The 15,774-nt window shown below is 43.3% G+C and overlaps 1 protein-coding gene across 1 annotated transcript in view; it reads right to left on the reverse strand.

Annotated features, from left to right (window-relative positions):
- Nucleotides 1-196: 196 nt before the first annotated feature.
- Zswim5 (zinc finger SWIM-type containing 5) overlaps nt 197-15,774 on the reverse strand; it is a 111,655-nt gene continuing 96,077 nt past the window's right edge. The window contains exons 7-14 of the mRNA XM_048351171.1: nt 14,575-14,721; nt 13,944-14,081; nt 10,109-10,369; nt 9,766-9,901; nt 8,603-8,760; nt 5,019-5,182; nt 3,851-3,932; nt 197-3,138 (exon numbers count right to left, since the gene is read on the reverse strand). Coding sequence (XP_048207128.1) covers nt 2,276-3,138; nt 3,851-3,932; nt 5,019-5,182; nt 8,603-8,760; nt 9,766-9,901; nt 10,109-10,369; nt 13,944-14,081; nt 14,575-14,721 — 1,949 coding nt within the window. The 3' untranslated portion in view covers nt 197-2,275. The remainder of the gene's footprint in view (nt 3,139-3,850; nt 3,933-5,018; nt 5,183-8,602; nt 8,761-9,765; nt 9,902-10,108; nt 10,370-13,943; nt 14,082-14,574; nt 14,722-15,774) is intronic.

Raw genomic sequence — 15,774 nt, forward strand, 5'->3', positions numbered from 1 at the left:
CTTCTGGCCGTTTTTTTCTGTATATGTGGTGCTGGGGAATCGAACCTAGGGCCTCGTGTATCCAAGGCAGGCACTCTTGCCACTAGGCTATATCCCCAGCCCCTGAGTATCTCATTTTTGAAGATTATTTTCATTCTGGTGACACCTGTTTCCTAGGACAAGGTTCTGAGGAACTTATGAGCTCTGGAGAGGGGTCTGTGTGGCAGGAAATTCATCTGACATTCCATATTTACTGTAGGCCCCAGCCAGTTCCCTGTTCCAGCCAGAGCAATGAAAAAGGAAAAGAAGGGCCTTGTTTATTGAGAGAACACAATTCCTGTTTTTAGAAAATTCTTTTCTGTGATCCATGATTTATTCATAGAAAAGCATTGAGTTCACATAGTTGCTAAAAAAGGGCAATTGTGATACAGAAATGGGAGTGGCTTTTTTTTTTTAACCAACCCATTGGGCTGAGACATTGGAGGGGCCCTTGGCTGGACAGCAAGACTTAAGTAGCCACAAACAGCAAATACAACTTACTGGACAGTTTGGAGTAAAAAAGATGACATAAATAGTTTTTTAAAGAGAAAAGTAAAGCAGACAGGTCCTTGGTTCACACTCTAGCTACACCACCCATTCCCTATCGAACCCCACCCCAATTCAGGAACTAAGACACAAAACAGTAAACACCCAAGACATTGGTATCCAATCAACTCTTGAATGCCCTTGCTACCTCCTATAATGATTCTAGGCTGAGCATATGAGTCAGGAAGGTAGCAGGAACATGATACACTGAGGAGGTAAGCTAAGGCTAAGACAGGTTGTACACTAGGGCTAGAAATTAGGAAGGGGAAGGCCAAAGGCATAACCACCTCAGTCTCCAAATGAGCAACCAATGGGACTATGACAAAAGCAGGTAGAGGAGGCTTGAGGTAGAAAGGCAGGAGAAAAGAAGCGAGTCTTAAGAATTGAAACCGAAGCAACCAATCTTGGGGCAAAGGGACACTGGTGTTTAGAGGCTTATTTGTTGGGAGAATGGTGAACAGAGGAGGCATGAGATGAAAACAAATGTTTAGTTGGAGAAAGAGACTAAGGAATGGGAAAGAGATCTGGCAAAACAAAAAAAAATCCACAAGAATGGACACATTCATGCAGATATTCAAACATGAATACACAAATATAACTAATATAGAAATAACTTAGTTATACATATAAAGATGCACTATGCTGACCCATGGCTAGCAGGCACACACACAGATACAAACATGTTTATACATATACACTGTGTGTACATGTACATGCAAACAGGAATGGACTTACAGATATATATTATCACACATTTGCAACTTAAACAGTGAACAGAAATCTAAAGTTCAACATAAACATGTATCACATATATACATAGACACTTGTACTTAGCCATACAGACAATCACGCACAGAGAATTGGAAATGAAACCAGATTCTCTCTAACATAAAGGTGACCACAGCAGATGCATATTATGAGCTCAGTGGCTTCTCAGACTCATCTTCTCCCTGAACCTGTTATTCAGGGACTTAGCAGGCTCATGGAGAGGCTGCATGAGGCAGGGGCAGGAGTTTCAGTGTCTTCATTGCTTTGAGAGGCAAAAGTTTTAAGTCCAGTCTTGGCCTCTGCCCCTCGCCCACCATTGGGCTACAGATTCTCTGTCTTCAGGCTGGGGTTTCTGCATAGACAAGACTTGGGATTTATTTTAACTGTCCTTTTTTTTCTCTCTGCCACCCCCACTCATCCACTGACAACATCATACACTCTGCAAGGGAAACCTGAGAAATGGTTGTGAGTCTCCTCAGAAAACAAGCCTGTCCTCCCACCCACAGCTACTTTTAAGTGCTCATCAAATCAGAGCTGGAATTATAAATAGTTACAATTTTACAATAATTGGCAACACATATACTATAGTATATACAGTACCATAAATGCTTCTGTTTCTCTGGTTAAGCAATCCCTGAGTCGGAACAGTGTTCTGTGTTTGCCAAGGGAGAGGGGCCAATGCCCAGGACACGCAGGATATAAGGGCGTGAGGTGGCATGTTGTGGGGTTTCTGATCAATATGCAGGGCCCAGATCCTCCAGGAACAGTGGGTGGGCTGTAAAAAAGTTTTCCAAGGCAGGCATTTGGCTACAGTTGGACTCTCCCCATCCTTTGCTCTGAGTGCTCAGAGTCCTCTCAGGGTGGACAAATGTTTTAATGTCCTTGGCCTGACTTGATGGTACCTGGGAATCCAGGCTGCCCTGACAGTGAGCTACCTGCTTTCTCAGCCAAAGCGCTCCCGAACCAGCAGCATCAGCTTCTTCTTGCCTTTGTAAATCTGCTTGAGGTTGTCAATAAACTGGGCAAATTGCAAGTGGCCGTCCTGGGGCAGCAGGAAGGTTTCCCGAGCCTTGCTCAGAAACTCAATGAACTCTCCGTAGTGGCGGGGGCTGATGTGTGTCAGACGCGAGTGTGTAGTGTTGATATAGGCATTGATGGTGGCATCCAGCAGCTGGCGCAGTGGAGCTTTGTCAGTGGACATGAGCTTTCCCGAGCTGCGGCGGCCCGGGATGCCAGCCAGGCCAGGTGCAGTCACTGTGCATCGCCGCAGGATGTCTGAAAGCACCGTGGCACAGTGCACACTCTTCACCACTAGGGGGATGAGGGCTGCCAGCTCATTCTTGCCTAGTGAATGGCTGAGGGCACAAGCCCAGAGCACATCATTGATGGCTGGGTGTGTATCCTGGTTGTAGGCCAGGTTAAGATGGCTCATGGCCAAGGAGGCCAGCTTGAAGGCACGGAGCGGGTAGCCACGGAGCTCCATGTAGCGGGCAATGGTGAACAGCTGTGAATGGGTCATACCACCAGCAGCAGCATCAATGGCAATCTGATAGGCTGCCTCAAAGGCAATGTGGTCTTTCTCACAGAGAGTAAGGGCTGACAAGGCACAGCTCTGTGGATCCTTCATAGCACACTGCAGGGCCAGTGTGCGAGCACAGCTAGCCAGTTCCTCCCGTTGTGGGTAGTCAAGACTGAGGCGCAGGATAGTGGTGTGGGATACAGCTGTGGCAGCTACAATACTAGTAGCCTCGGTGGGTGTGAAGAGTGTGTACCAGTTCTGCAAGATGCTCACCAGGGCCCGCACACCTGTCAGGGAGAGCCTGATCTCAGCAGTGGCCATCCGGGTCCCGATCCAGGTCTGCCCACATTACCATTTGGGGTTTGAACTTGGCCTGCAGAGACGAGTTCTCCCTCCTCCTCAGCAGCCTTGAGATGATCTGAGGCAAACCAGGGCAAGGGGAGCATCCCAGATGGCCAGACCCTGTTTGGGCTCTCTGCCCGTCCCTTCCTTCCCTGGGTCAGAGGACTGTAGACCTCTGTAGTGCTCTTAGCTCCTCACAAGGATGGAACAAAAGAGCCTGTCCCCACACATGGGTTGCAGGTCTGTCTGGGAGTTCTGGCTGAAGTGGGGCCTCTGAGAATAGAGTTTTGGGCTGGGGCTTTGGGCTCTAGAAGGGGTCCTAAGCTTCTAAACTGTGTGGGGCTTCTGTTCTCAGAGGCATGGAAAGAAATTGGGACCACTACCTCCCAGGTGAGTACATGAGTAATAGTGGCTGAAAATTTGTTTTCTCAGACATTTCTCTGATGAGAGAGATTAAAGTAGTGCTGACATGAGGATATAGTTCAAACATGAGAGCAGAGCTGGGGGTAGCAGAACAGAGGCCATCTGCTGCTACCAGCAGTCTCTTCCTCTTCTAGACAATCAGGGACAGGAATATAACAGCACTAAAGATTTATAGTCCCATTTTAAGAGTTGGGCCTACACATTCTCCTGGAGTAGAGGAGGTGGGAGACTCACCCACTTCTGTAGCACATGTCACCAACCACCGAACCATCTCCCGGCGCCTCCAGTTAAGGGTTGATAATGTCATCCGCATCACCTAGGCACAAAAGAGGCATTTATAGTGGTCTGGAACTTGCAGTTGTGACCCCTTCCTTCTCATTTCCTCTTATATCTGTGCAACAAATATTTTTCGGTGCTTTAAACATGTTCTTTCCCCTGATAAGTATGGGCAGGTTTAATTTCTGACAACTTTCACTAGTTAAATAGGAAGCTTCACTGATGACCTGGAGCAAATAAAAAATTCATTTTGTGTGTGTATGTGCCAGTCCTAGGGCTTGAACTCAGGGCCTGGGCATTGTTCCTTAGCTCCTTTTGCCCAAGGGTAAGTAGTGCTCTACCACTCGAGCCACAGTAGCTCCCTTTCCGCTTTTTTGTAGTTTATTGGAGATGAGAGTCTCATGGACTTTCCTGCCTGGGTTGGCTTTGAACCACAATCCTCAGATCTCAGCCCCCTGAGTATCTAGGATTATAGGTGTGACCCACTAATGCCTTATCCACCCCCACCCCTCTCCTCCCTCCTTCCTTCCTTTTTTTTCCTGGTCAGTACCATGGTACTATGGTTTGAAGTAGGGCTTGTACTTGCTTGTTTAGCTGGCATTCTAACCACTTGGGCCTCTCCTTCAGCATGAAGTTCCTATGCTACTTTGCTTGATTTGTAGAGATGGAAAGTGGAGGGAAGACAGAGACCTCATAGATCCCAAAGCTAAGATGCTTCTGGCCTTAACTTAAAAATGGAGCCCAATTTGTACAGTCTGTATGTTTTGCCTGGCCTAGAACATGTATTTTTTTTTTTTTTTTGGCCAGTCCTGGGCCTTGGACTCAGGGCCTGAGCACTGTCCCTGGCTTCTTCCCGCTCAAGGCTAGCACTCTGCCACTTGAGCCACAGCGCCGCTTCTGGCTGTTTTCTGTATATGTGGTGCTGGGGAATCGAACCTAGGGCCTCGTGTATCCGAGGCAGGCACTCTTGCCACTAGGCTATATCCCCAGCCCCTAGAACCTGTATTTTGAGGACTCAGAAAGAACAAGACTGAGTCCATGTTCAGTTCCTTGAGGATATTTATCTTCTGCCAATTGAAATTAAGCCAGAGACCTAAAGTAGGGTCAGTCCACTCCTACTACATACCTGTAATCCCAGTTCCAAGGCCACATTGAGGAGGGTACTGTCTGTACTACTGTCTGTGGGAGTAGCAATCTTGAATGCATCTTGAGCCAGTTTGAAGATGAGGGAAGAAGAATGGATGTGTTTCTGTATTGCTTCCAGAATAGTTCGCAACCTCAGAGTATCCCCTATAGGTGTTGAGAGAAGGGGAAGGGACAGGGTTTGCTTCAAACTTTCCCTAGACAATTGAACACAACAGGTATTGGTTGAACTGACTACTATCAGTTTATAGAATGTTTCTTTGTTTGTTTTGTTTTTGTTGCCAGTCCTGGGGCATGGACTCAGGGCCTGAGCACTGTCCCCGGCTTCTTTTTGCTCAAGGCTAGCATTCTAACCTCTTGAGCCACAGTGCCACTTCTGGCTTTTTTCTATATATGTGGTGCTGAGGAATCGAACCCAGGGCTTCATGTATACAAGGCGAGCACTCTTACCACTAGGCCATATTCCCAGCAAGTTCATAGAATGTTTCTCAATGCTACTAATTCCTCATGGCTGTCCCTACTAAGCTAATTGGTACTTCTTCTATCTCAAGGCAGCTACATGAATACTTCTCACCACCTTTTTTTTTCTTTGCCAGTCCTGGGGCTTGAACTCAGGGCCTGAGCACTGTCCCTGAGCTTCCTTTTGCTCAAGGCTAGCACTCTACCACTTGAGCCACAGCAGCACTTCCAGCCTTTTCTGCTTATGTGGTACTAAGGAATAGAACCCAGGGCTTCATGAATGCTAGGCAAGCACTCTGCCATTAAGCTATATTCCCAGCCCCTCCACCTTTTTAATATATCTCCTTTACCCAGTATACATTCAGGCTCTTTTAATTAATTTTTTCTGGTTGGTTGTGGGGCTTGAATTCTGGACATGGGCGCTGTACCTGAGCTCTTCAGCTCAAGGCTAGTGCTCTACCACTTTGAGCCACAGCTCTACTTCTGGTTTCCTGGTGGTTAATTGGAGATAAGAGTCTCACAGACTTTCCTGCCTGGGCTGGCTTTGAACAGGAATCCTTAGATCTCAGCCTCCAGAGTAGCTAGGATTATAGGCATGAGCCACTGGCGCCTGGCTTTTTTGGTTATTTTTGAGATACAGTCTCACTCTAGCCTAGACCTAAATCCATGCTTCCTGGCATAGTTAGAGTGACAGGTGCATGCTACTATGTCCAGCTGTTCTTGGTTCAGATAAGGTCTCATGAACAAGGCTGGCCTGGTACTATTATCCTCCAATCTCAGCTTCCTTTGTAGCTGGGATGACCACATGCAACACCACACAAAACTACTGGTTGAGATAGAATCTTACCAACTTTTTGTTTTTTCAGGCTAGCCTTGAACCACAATCCTCCTATCTTTGCTTTCTGAATGCCTAAGATTACAGGCGTGAGCCACTGGCACATGGCCTTATGGGTTACTTTTTGTATGTGGTTCATTTTTTTGAAAAGATCTTTTTTTTTTTTTTGCCAGTCCTGGGGCTTGGACTCAGGGCCTTAACACTGTCCCTGGCCTCTTTGCTCAAGTCTAGCACTCTACCACTTAAGCCACAGCGCCATTTACGTTTTTTGTTTTGTTTTTTGTTTTTTCTGTTTATGTGGTGCTAAGGAATTGAACCCAGGGCCTCATGCATGCGAAGCAAGCACTCTACCACTAAGCCACATTCCCAGCCCAGATTTTTTATTTTTATTTTTTCAACTAATCTGGCTTTGCCCTTTTATCAAAATAAACTGACCCGGGGGCTGGGAATATGGCCTAGTGGTAAAGTGCTCACCTCATATGCATGAAGCCCTGGGTTCGATTCCTCAGCACCACATATATATATATAGAAAAAAGCCGGAAGTGGAGCTGTGGCTCAAGAGGTAGAGCGCTAGCCTTGAGCAAAAAGAAGCCAGGGGGGCTGGGGATATAGCCTAGTGGCAAGAGTGCCTGCCTCAGATACACGAGGCCCTAGGTTTGATTCCCCAGCACCACATATACAGAAAACGGCCAGAAGCGGCGCTGTGGCTCAAGTGGCAGAGTGCTAGCCTTGAGCGGGAAGAAGCCAGGGACAGTGCTCAGGCCCTGAGTCCAAGGCCCAGGACTGGCCAAAAAAAAAAAAAAAAGAAGCCAGGGACAGTGTTCAGGCCCTGAGTCCACGACCCAGGACTGGCAACAACAACAACAAAAAAACAACCCCAAAACAAAACAAAAAATAAACTGACCCAAGTGTTATATTTGGGATTCTTTATTCTTTCTCATGTCTATGTTTTTTACATATTATCTTGTATTAATCATGTGGTTTAAAAACAAGTCTTAAAAATCAAGGTGTGAGGCTTACACTTTATTCTTCTGCAAAGCTGTTTTTGGGTATTCTATTTCTATTATCAGTTTCTACCCCCAGAGATTATGATTGGGATTACATTGACTCTATACATCAATTTATAGAGACCCACTATTTTAACAATACTGAGTTTACTAATCCATGAATCTATAGTATATCTCTCTTATGTAGATCTTTATTTCTCTTGGCAATGTCCTATAGTTTTGATCATACAAATCAGTACATTTTATGTCAGACTTATCCTGAAGTAGTTTTCCTATCTTTTGATGCTATTATTGTTGGTAATTAATATGTGTGTGTGTGTGTGTGTGTGTGTGTGCGCGCGCGTGCACGCATGACCATGTGCATGCTGGTACAGGGACTTGAAGTTAGGACCTGCGTACTGTCCTTTAACTTTTTCACTCAAAGCTCATGCTCTTCCACTTGAGCCATACCTCCACTTCTGGCTTTTTGGTGGTTATCTGGAGATAAGAATTTCATACACTTTGCTGTCTGGGCTGGCTTCAAACTGTAACCCTCAGATCTTGGCCTCTTGAGTAGCTAGGATTATAGGTTTAAGATACCAGCACTTGGCTAAATTTCTTTTTGAGACAGGATCTCACTATCCTGGCACCTGGAAAGTGGTGGCAGGAAGACTGTAAATGTGAGACCAGTCTAGGCTATACAAGGCCCTGCTCCTTGCCATCCCCCCAAAGAATAATATATTTCAATTGTTTTGAATATATTTTCTGAAGAAACTCTGTACTCCTTACATTTTACCTTTGATTCTCCCCTGTTGCCCCAGCATTAGGCACCCAAGTCTCCATGGACATGCCTTTGTTGGATATTAATAAACAGATGGTCCTGACTTATGATGATTCAACTTATGAAAGACTGCCTTATGATTTTCCATTCTCAATATAGTATTCAATAATTTGCATAAAGTATTCAGTACTTTAGTATCAGATTGAGACTTGAAAAAGTAAACTCATTATCTTATCTTATAATATTATGCTTCAAAGTTAATGCTTAAAAATTAACTTGAAGATCATTTGATTCTCATATTCAGGATCTTACAATTAGTAACTAGGGCAAACTTTTGGTTTGGACCCAAATCTTTCTGATTAGCAATCAACATGAAGATCCCTACCACCTAAAATTTCAGTAAAGAACAAATGGCTTCTCTTCTTCAAGAGACTGCAAGCCAAGTTCTTGACAGGCCTGGATAGGAAGGCACAGTGGTGGTTTGGAAGTCTAATGTGTATATTTACCTTTGGCAGCAGTCAGCATGGTTGAGGCTAATTCACACTGCTGTGATTCCAAGTGTCCAAGTGTGAACCAGCGAGGATAACGGCTGGGCACCACAGACATCATATGGTGAGGGTGTGAACTATCACCTGCAGAAGCAGAGTTTTCTAGAACAGGTAACCTAGAAAACCCAGGAAAAGTTGTTAGCCATCATCTAAATACCGGCTTGTTCTTTGCTGAGAAAGAATTGATGAGGGAAGAACTTCAAAGGTTGTTAAACCTATGGTAATATATGTGAGGCAAGTGTTTGAGCACTTGCAAAAACTCAAGCTGAATAGTTCTCATCGCAAATAAATTTGAAAAGCAAGTCAAGAGCCTGGCTATTTAAAAACGCATGCCAAGGAATTTTAGTTTTACCTGAGGAGAATCTGAGTCTTATAGTCTAAAACTCTTCCATATTTTCTGCTGCATCCTAGATCAAGGATCCTATACCCATTTGGAAACAAGATTCCCATAGTTCATTGTTTCCAATTCTTGAGTTACACATACTTATCTCTATTTTCTCTGGAGCCTTGGGCACAGGAACTGTGACTCAGCTGAGTTACTGAAGGGCTCAAACATCCTCTCAGCTGCATACCTTCAGAACAGAAAGACTCAGATCTTAAGTACTCTATATCTATTAGTATTTTAGGGACTTCCTTAGGCAAAGTACTGTGATTATAGCTAGGAGGCCAACTGGCCTTCCTATAAGAAGGAATTTCAGATAGGAATTGTAGTATGAAAATAACAGCCATGATGAGGAAGACTTGGTGAGAGGTCATCAGAATAAACAAAGAGGGAGAGAAAAGAAAGTAGGAGCCAGGTGCTGGTGGCTCATGCCTGTTAAGTCTAGCTACTCAGGAGGCTGAGGTCTAAAGATCTCAGCTCAAAGCCAGCTTGGGCAGGGAAATCCATGAGACACTTATTTCCGACTAGCTACCAAAAACCCAGAAATGGCATTGTGGCTCAAGTAGCACACTGCTAGCCTTGAGCATAAAAGCTAAGGGCTAGTACACAGACCCTGAGTTTAAGCCTCAGGACTAGCACAAAAAAATGGGGAGGGAAGAAAAAGAAAAAGGAAAAAGAAAGTAGGGTAATAAAGAAAAAAGAGAAGTAGAGGCAAATAGCCTAGAAATGGGCTACCCACCTCATGGCACGTAAGGCTAATTTATAAGAAAGGTCTGGGTCATGAGGCAGCAGAGCTGAGAACAAATACTTGGCAAAGGTATGCATAGGAACACTCTCTCGGTGGATGACTTCTCCTAGCCCGCTGAAGGGGCCTCCTGCAGGAAGAAGATAAACCAGCCGGTTATTTATCTATATGCTTCCATTTGCTAGCCTAGACTTGGGAACATCAAGGTCCTATGTGTGTTTGCTAGCCATGGGAACTTTCATCACGTTAATGTCATAAGTGCTCCTGTACCTCAGCTCTTCTAGAGAGGAAAGTCTGGTCACAGCCAAAAATACTGAGATAATACTCTTCTACTTACCTTCCAGCAGTAAGATGCACTGTTTCCGTAATGTTTGTACTAGCTCATCATCTAGCTGCAGTTCCTGGAGTTGGCTCAGAAGCTGTTCCTCATTACGGCATACCTTGTCTTGCGCGTAGAGGCCTTCAGGCATTACCCTTTGCTGACCCATGCCCATAAGAGCAACTTCCAGGGCCAATGACAGGTAGGACTCACCACTGTTTGGGCAGCCTGATGCCACAGGTACATGCTGGTACACAGGGAGTCTGCTTTCATTTATATCTGAGGGCAACAAACACCAGATTCTTTAGACAGGATTAATAGATTCGTATATCCCTCTATTTCTCCTATTTTGGGAAAACTTAATAGCTTAATAGCTTTTATAGTCATTCTCATTGTAGAAATGACACACTTTCAAGGTAGTGAAAATACATTTTTTTCTTAACAAACTTTCCTATTATTTTCACTAAAACATGAGTTATTACAGAAGCAAAATCAACTCATCAGAGCAGTAAGGAAAATACACTGAAAAAAGGTTACACAGAGCTACAAGATTCCTACCCCTATCATAATATATGTTTTGGCTGGGCCAGTTGTATATGTGTTGTAGCACATATACAATGTCATAATTATTATTTTCTTGGTCGTGGGACTTGAACTCTGGGTCTGGGCACTGTCCCTGAGCTCTTGAGCTCAAGGCAAGTGTTCTACCCCTCTTGAGCCACAGCGCCACTTCTGGTTTTCTGGTGATTAATTGGAGATAAGAGTCTCATGGATTTTCCTGTCTGGACTGGCTTTGAACTGCAACCCTCAGATCTCAGCCTCCTGAATAGCTAGGATTACAGACATGAGCCATAGGCACCTAGCTCATAATTTATTTATTTATTTATTTTTGCCAGTCCTGGGACTTGGACTCAGGGCCTGAGCACTGTCCCTGGCTTCTTTTTTGCTCAAGAGTAGCACTCTGCCACTTGAGCCACAGCGCCACTTCTGGCCATTTTCTGTATATGTGGTGCTGGGGAATTGAACCCAGGGCCTTATGTATATGAGGCAGGCACTCTTGCCACTAGGCCATATCCCCAGCCCCTCATAATTATTTTTATATCTGTCTTTTTCACTACATTTTGAACACCTTAAAAGTATGAAACTATCTTATTACTCTAAGTATTTCTAGAGTTTGACACTGGAGAAGCTAGGTATATGTCAGTGCAGCCTAAGGTTTTTAAAGTTATAAATGTTAATATACAGCTAAAACAGAATAAAGATACAGATAATTTATGCAGAGGATCAGAGGGAAGATAGGAGCAGCCCCAAGCTTGGTTCAAGACTAACCCTTGTATCTATTTTGTATTTGTTTGTGTGCTAGTCTTGGGGCTTGAACTCAGGGCCTGGACGCTGTCTGTGAGCTGTGAGCTTTTCGCTCAAGTCTAGTGCTTTACCACTTGAGCTCTACTTCTAGGTTTTTGGTGGTTGATTAGAGATAAGAGTCTCATAGACTTTCCTTCCTGGGCTGGGTTTGAACTCAGTCTTCAGATATTAGCCTCCTAAGTAGCTAGGATTACAGGCTTGAGCCACCAGTGCCTGGCCCAGTTAAACTTTTTAAGTTTAGTAACACTTATAACTTTGATGTTACTATTTTATATGCTTTATCACTGAACTCACAATTTCAAAAATCTCCAGTGGCCATGGCAGTGTATACTTGTAGTTCCAGTTACTCAGGATGCTGGGGTGGAAGGATTATTTGAGCCCAGAAGTTCAAGACCAGCCTGGGCAATATAGTGAGATTCTCATGTAAAAAGGAAGAAAGAAAAAGAAACAAAATGAAAAAAGTTTTCTTTTTCCTTCATTCAATAAGTATTTATGAAAGACTATTAAATGGAAGGTGAGATTACTGACAAGCAAGTGGCATTTCTGCTTTCAAGTAACTGTAAGAATAGTAAATATTCATTTGAGGACAAATTTTAATGTAGTACACCAAGACACTAAAATAGATATAGGTAACATCAATATTGTGATGGCAAAAAGAAGAATAATTTCTATGTATACCTGGCTATTGAAACTGTAGTAAACTCACCTCTATGTTTTATTTGTAAAATTGTTACAAAACCATCATGAGGGAGAACTTCCAAAGGAAATGAAGAGAGTACTATGTGACTGCAAGTATAAACTTCCTCCCTCCCTCCTTCCCTTCCTCTCTCCCTCCTTTCCTCCCTCCCTCCCTTCTTCCCTCCCCTTCCTTTCTCTTTTCTTTTCTTTCTGTTTGAAGTTCCTAAGGCTTGAACTCAAGGCTTGGGCACTATTACTGAGCTTTTTCACTCAAGGCTAGTGCTTTACCACTTGAGCCAAAGCTCTACTTCTGGCTTTTTGGTGGTTAATTAGAGATAAGCATCTCATAGACTTTCTTGCTCAGGCTGGCTTTGAACCATGATCCTCAGAGCCCAGCTTCCTAAGTAGCTAGGATTTGAACCATGAGCCATTAGCACCTGACATTTTAAATAAAAAAAAGCAACAACAAAGAACTCCCACCCAAACTAGCTGGTGTTGGTAGCTCATACCAGTAATAATAGCTTTTCAGTGGTCTGAAATCTGAAGATCATAGTTCAAAGCCAGTCCTGGCAGGAAAGTCTATAAAACTCATCTCCAATAAACTGCCCCCCTACCAAAAAAAAAAAAAGCCCGACGTGAAGCTGTGGTAGAGCACTAGCCTTGAGTTCAAGCCCCATGACTGACATGCACACACACACAGACAGACAGACACACACACCCTAAAAAAACAAACCCTAAACCCTCCACAGTTTTACTATGAAAAAACAACCAAGCTGGTCTGAACTCCTGGGCTTACATGATTCTCCAGCGTCAGCCTCTCCAGTATCTAGGATTATGGGTGCATAACAACATGTCCAGTTATATGTGTGTGTGTGTGTGTGTGTGTGTATGTGTGTGTATATATATATGTATGAAGGATCTCTCTATATTCTTTTTTTTTTTAGTACTGGGATTTAAACTCAGAGCCTCACACTTTCTGGGACACAGCTCCAATTTTTTTTTTTATTTTATGTTAGTTTTCATACATGGTCTTGCTTTTTGTCAAAGCCTCTAAATTGTGATTTTCCTACCTATGCCATCCCATTTAGATGAAATGACAGATGTGAACCACCATGCCTTTCTTGTTGGTTGAGATGGAGGTTTCACTAACTTTTCTGAGTGGGCTGATCTTGAATCATGATATTTCTTTTTTTTTTTTTGGCCAGTCCTGGGGCTTGGACTCAGGGCCTGAGCACTGTCCCTGGCTTCTTTTTGCTTAAGGCAAAAAGTGGCTCTGCCACTTGAGCCACAGCGCCACTTCTGGCCATTTTCTGTATATGTGGTGCTGGGGAATCGAACCCAGGGCCTCATGTATATGAGGCAGGCACTCTTGCCACTAGGCCATATCCCCAGCCCGAATCATGATATTTCTGATCTCTGGCTCTCAAGTAGCTGGATATAGACATGAACCACTTTAGGGGACACACACATTCTTCATGCAAATTCTTTCCCATTTCCAGACTGCTCTAAAGTTCTGGCTTCTGACTCCTGAAAGTCCTAAAACCCTTTTTTATTCCCCTTGGTCTACATTCTTAAGGCATTCTTAAGGCTTGGTAGAGTATAGAGAGATGCAAGGAAGCTGGTAATACAAAAAGGGAAAGCAGGACAAGGTCAGACCACAGGGGGAAAGGAAAGTGGGAAAGAGAGGAAGCAGGTGTCCTTTGAGTGAAATGTAAAAAAAAAAAAAGCGCTTCAAGAGGGGTAGAACTGAGTTTTACAGGGAAGAGAGGGCTGCTAGGGCAGTACCAGCTTCTCAGGTTAACTCTTGTACCTGACACTTCCATATAGCCATCATCATTCAGGCGACAAGCCTCCGTCAAAGTGAGAAACAGGCAGCCAATGGGATCAAGAGGGTGGCCCACCCAGCCCTCCAGGTTTGTAATGGTTGTGGTTCCTCTTTGCAACAGTTCTGGAAATGAATAGGTTCAAAGTTTTAGACAACAATAGAGGTTTATTATTCATTTTTCCTGCTTTGGTCTCATCAGTTTCATTGAGACCTTGACCCTAGGGTATAAGAAAAGCTCCTCTTATTGTCTTGCTTTCGCTTGGTAGGATCTTACATCTCCCATACAGCTTCAAGATGTTGTGGTCTGAATTTAGATTGACTGCTGTTATTGTATATTATGTGAATAATGCTTAAGAAGGATCTTTTCATACAGGAGCTTAGTGGGCTTTTCATTTGTGCTGTGAAGGAATCAGGCAAGTATCATGCTTCTATTTTACAGATGATAAAACTGAGATTCACACAGATAAAGTAAGCTCTTCCTCATAGAAACAGAATTGCTTGGATTTTCCCAGCTTCTGCAATGCCATGATAATGAAAATCAGGTTCTTGGTCTATTCCTTGAGGGTGTTTATTAGCAGTAGTCCTAAATACATTAGGTAACTTTGGATCACTATACCTTTTTTCTGATGCTTGTAGATTTCTAGTTGCCGCTGCTGCTGTAACCTCAGAGTATTAATAATGGCCACTGTGAGCCTGAGGGCCTCTTTTGGATAACCATGAGAACGCAGGGCATCAACTCGAGCACAAGCTGTAGGCACATGCTCTACCAGGTAAGAAGAAAATACATGACTTAGTTAACATTTCAAATCAGAAGAACTCATGCTTGACAAAGTAAGCTTATATTTAGTCCAATTCCTCAAATTCAACCTTATATCTTTTCCTTTATACCAGAAACAGTATTTTTATCTTCAAAAACATAAAAATGTCACAGGTGCTACCTTGAAAGAACTACTTTGAAGCTTCAGTGTGGTGGTACAGCATAGAAGGGATACACACTAAACAAAATGCAGTATTTGTAAATACTGATCACAGGGAACTTCAGATGGTGACCCACAATTTGCCAAAGCTTTTAAGAAAGAGACAGGGATATTTAAAGACTCAGCAAGAGTTTGAGAAAGACAAAAATATGGGGAGAGGGATGGAAGTAGGAAACTGGAGATAAATGATGAAAATGTATATAGAAAATGAGTATTTTTTAAGAGAATGTTTATTTTGGAGTGGTGTTCTGTAACAAAGTCAATGACAGAGTGATAATAAACCACAAAACTATATCAGAGGAAGTCTTAAACTCAGGATGGAACAGTTCTATCTTGTTATAAAGGAAAGTGTGAATATGGGAAAGAAGTAAGTAAGTTTCAAACTTAGTACTTTTTAAGCAAAAAGTATAATTCAGAGAATATAATGTTCAGTAACTGGTAACAATTAGAGAGTGTGAAATGATGTCTAATGGCTCTGTTAATACTCAAGAATACTTTCAGATGTATTCATTCCTTTATCCTCCCCAAGCTTAGGGAACAGTATATGAATTCTGATTTGAAGTTACTGTACCTCAGCTAAAAACATATGCAAATAGCTTAGGCTTCAAATAAATTTCCTGTTTGGCAGTAAAGGCCTCAAAAGAGTTGTGTGAAAACTGTCTAAACTGTAACTGGTATTGCTCATTTGTGTCTAGTAAGAGGTGATGTTGGGCCCTGAAATTATTGATGACAATGATGATGATGATAATCCTGGGCTTGAACTCAGGGCCCAGGCACTGTCTCTCAGCTATTTTGCTCAAAGCTGGTGCTCTACCACTTGAGCTGTAGCTCTACTTCCA

The sequence above is a fragment of the Perognathus longimembris genome, chromosome 7, assembly GCF_023159225.1.
Source record: "Perognathus longimembris pacificus isolate PPM17 chromosome 7, ASM2315922v1, whole genome shotgun sequence".
Taxonomy (NCBI): domain Eukaryota; kingdom Metazoa; phylum Chordata; class Mammalia; order Rodentia; family Heteromyidae; genus Perognathus; species Perognathus longimembris.